Here is a 3,602-nt window from a genome sequence, read left to right as displayed (position 1 = left end):
CGGGCGGCCGCCGCCTCCCTCACCTGCCCGCGGCTCCCGGAAGCGGCTCTTCCACCTGCCGCGGCCCGCCCGGCCGCTCCGGGCATCCGCGAAGCCCTCCGACCTTAGGGTGGCTCCGCCTTGGGGTGACAGGACACATCTGGTGAGGGGACAGTCGCGCCTGTGCCAGGTGTCCCTTGGTCAGAGGGCACTCGACTACGGAGCGCAGCTCCCGCTCGTGTGCCGGGAGGTTTGGGTCACTCCCCTCCACCGCTAAACAGTGCTGCGTGTTTTCACTGAACAGCCACAAAGATGAGCTGCTCCAAGTCACGCAGGAGACCTCCTGAGAACATCAAGGGAAGGTTAAATCTCCTGAGGCAGTTTCTCAGCTACATCATGGGCACCAAGAGTCTCCCAGGATGAAGGTGGGTCACACTGAGTCCAGGAATGGAGCCAAAAAACTAATTGTGGATCAGATGCCAACAACCAGATATGCCAGTGGAATGTGCTAGTCCAAAGAACAAGGCAACAGGATGGTCAAAGAGCACACTGTGTATCTGGAAGGCCATACAACAAAGCAGAGCCAAAGGTGTGAAAGGCCAGGGGAAGCCCTGGTGGGTAACCCAGCCTCCACAGCAGCAGGCAGAATCCAAAGATACAACAAAGCAGGGAGGAGAAAAAGGAAGAGCTGAACTCTGGACCAAGAAAACCGTATCCCAAACCATCAAGCCTGTCTTCAGGATAAACCCCAATTATAACCAGAAATATGGTGAGCAGCTAAGATCAGATGGGTGGGGCAGCAGGAACCGAGACAGAGAGGTTTTTAGGGAGTCTGTTGGGAGACTGACAGGGGCCAGGAGGCTGACTGGAGATAACCAAGGCCTTCAATTGGGTTCAGAATTTTGTTTAAACATTGAGAATGTATGTAGGACCTTTGTGGCCACATGACAGATGAGAAGGAGGGCTTGATCTGACAAAACTCACTTTTTTGCTTGAATACATATAGGCTGTTCTGGTTCTCTGATGTAACTCACCACAGGGCCACACATATGCTGCATTTTCCCAAGGCTGTAGAAGTCTGGGAAAGGTGGCCTGCAAACTGCAGTGCCTGTTTTTTTTTTGGCTTAAGTTACTCTTCAAGCCTCAGTGCCAGGTAGACATACACAGAAAGGCTCTTACATTCAGTAATTTTTAAAAAATAGTAGTTATTTAAATAACTTGTGTGGATGTCTGAGGATGGCAGGTATTCAGGAATTGAGGGTTTAGAGGCAGTGAAGGTATATACTGGAGAGTATTCTGCCAAACTGCAAGCATTTTGGTATTTACAACGTTGTTCAGACCATTTTGAACTTCACGTAAACCAAAGAAGTTTGCTACAACTTACAACATAAATGCTAAAAATAGCATAAATGCTAATTTTAGTGTAGGCAGGACCAAGCTATTTCCATCATCAATTTAGAATGTGTTTCTGACATGAAATCCCAGCCCCATACTTATTTTGTCAATCCATCCAGGATTCAAGCCTTGAAGTTTGTTTCACTCTAAGTGGCCTATATGAAGCATATCTGGGCTTTTGAGAGCCTTTAGCACCAGTCATCTCTGTCAGCCACTGCTATCCAGTTGTCAGTCTAACAGACCTGCAATATACACAGGCTGTAGGAAGCTTAAGCAGCTGCCTTTCAGTCTCCTGATGCATTGCTACTCTAATCCCTTTCCCAACAGACGTTCTTCTGGTTCCAAGGTCTCCCACAGGAAGCTCATCCAGCTGTATCGAGTGCATTGGCAGTGTGTGCCAACCAAGAAGCACCCCTTGCCCTGTTGCTGCAGCCCCCTGCCTAAAACAGCCAACATAATCCAAAATGGGGACATTCCCCAGTGACATAGCCTAAAGCAGAATGTGTGACAATGCTCAGGAAGTCGTGTTTTGGGTTAGAAGGAAGCTGTGGTGTTGATATCTGTGTGAGATACCTAAATGCAAAGAGCTTGGCCACTGTAACGTTTCTCCAGTGCTAGCTCTGAAACCAGACAATACCTGTCCAGCATATTTAGTGTGCAACACAAAAATGCCAACATCAAAGTAAGACAAGGCCTGATCCCTAAGACAAACGAGGAGACCTAACCAGTGATCTGGGAAATAAAGAGAAAATATGGAAACATTCAAAGAAGTCTTAACATTTTCTTACTATGTATGGTAACTCTGTTTTTTATGCTATATAGGCCTCGACTGACAAAACAAAAAATCTGCAACTCCCTGGCAGCATTAACTATTGTTTTATCTTTGAAAACATGTACATGCATTAGTGTTTCACTGTATAGAAACAGGTGCATTCATTGTATTCAAAGAAAAGGTCATGGATGTATCTCAATGAAGAAGTTTTAATTACACTGTGGCTAAGTGTTTGGAGGAAAAATAACATGCACCTTTCTGAAGCTGCTGTACTTCCAGAGAGAATGTTCAGGTTATAACAGCAGCTTTTGAATTTGAGTAAGAATACCTAGTTCTCAGTACCTGAAGATTAAACAACATAATGTACATTTCAAATACTATTCAGCATTGCAAGGTGTTTGTAACAGTTGGTGGATAGGCCAACATAAAAATCTCACCCCACTGGCTAAGGTGAATCATGTGATAGTGATACCTGCATTAATTAAAACACAATAAAGCAAAATGTACTTAATTATAGGAAATACTAGGAGACCCCTATGTTGTAGTTCACAGAAAGAGATCTCTGTACAGCTAGTTGAATTTTCCTCCTTGTCCTTTGTAATTAAATATAACCAGTTAAGAGAGGAAATATAGCTAATGAGTCATTTTTATGGCTTATGTTATTTCCAAAGGCCCATCATTAAATGAATAGATTTACTTTTACAAGCATTGCTTGCTCAATTACCAACGCTGCTCCAAAAATGTAAAGGCATACCTAGATGTTGGGTGTAACTATATGATGTCAATCAATTTACCTTTCTCATTGAAAACACACAAGAAGTATCTTTCTGTCTTTGCTCTGGCCAAAATTAGGACTTGAAGATCTGCTGTTGAAGACAATTATGTACTTCCACCACCTTTACCTCAGCATATGTGAGGGTGGGACAAAAGAACATCTTAGGGCTCCAATCTTGCAACAACTAATGTGTTTTCTCATTTTAATAATGCTTTTTGTCCCATTCAAATCAGTCTTCATTCTCCACATGTACTTATGATGTATTATTGCTGCAGATACACCTCAGACGAACCCAACCTCAGACATAAGCAGCACCACACACTTCCCTGAGCTGGTGCTCCCCATCCTGCAGGGATGGTGATCCCGGGGCTGATCCCAGAGCAGCTCCCAGCACTCGGGTGTGCCTGCTGCACTTACCAGGCAGCACAACACGGGCAAAAAGAGAAATTCTCAACGCACGTTCATGTTTTTTTCTGCAGGATGGCCATTTTACAGGGGCAATCCTTGCTTTTGCTTTCCTGTCTGGGAAGCCCAGTAGGGAAACAAACCTCCTACCGATTTCACTGCTTTACACTGCTGGATTCACTTCAGGAGAAGGTGAGAGCTCTCATGGAAGCCAGAGCCGAATTTCTGTCGTTACCATCCTCCCCCTGCTCCAGCCAACGCCTACAATGTAATTCC

At 44.9% G+C, this 3,602-nt stretch overlaps 2 protein-coding genes across 2 annotated transcripts in view; one reads left to right on the top strand and one right to left on the bottom strand.

Moving 5' to 3' along the window:
• The window catches only part of GLT1D1 (glycosyltransferase 1 domain containing 1), a 44,309-nt gene extending 44,170 nt beyond the window's left edge, over positions 1-139 (bottom strand). The window contains exon 1 of the mRNA XM_009997685.1: positions 24-139. Coding sequence (XP_009995987.1) covers positions 24-139 — 116 coding nt within the window. The remainder of the gene's footprint in view (positions 1-23) is intronic.
• A 332-nt stretch (positions 140-471) lies between these two features.
• SLC15A4 (solute carrier family 15 (oligopeptide transporter), member 4) overlaps positions 472-3,602 on the top strand; it is a 27,433-nt gene continuing 24,302 nt past the window's right edge. Inside the window, exon 1 of the mRNA XM_009997684.1 lies at positions 472-900. Within this exon, the coding sequence (XP_009995986.1) occupies positions 472-900 (429 nt within the window). The remainder of the gene's footprint in view (positions 901-3,602) is intronic.

Source organism: Chaetura pelagica, unplaced genomic scaffold, assembly GCF_000747805.2.
Source record: "Chaetura pelagica isolate M959 unplaced genomic scaffold, ChaPel_1.0 scaffold45, whole genome shotgun sequence".
NCBI classification, from domain to species: Eukaryota; Metazoa; Chordata; class Aves; order Apodiformes; family Apodidae; genus Chaetura; species Chaetura pelagica.
This window is presented reverse-complemented; position numbering and strand designations above follow the sequence as displayed.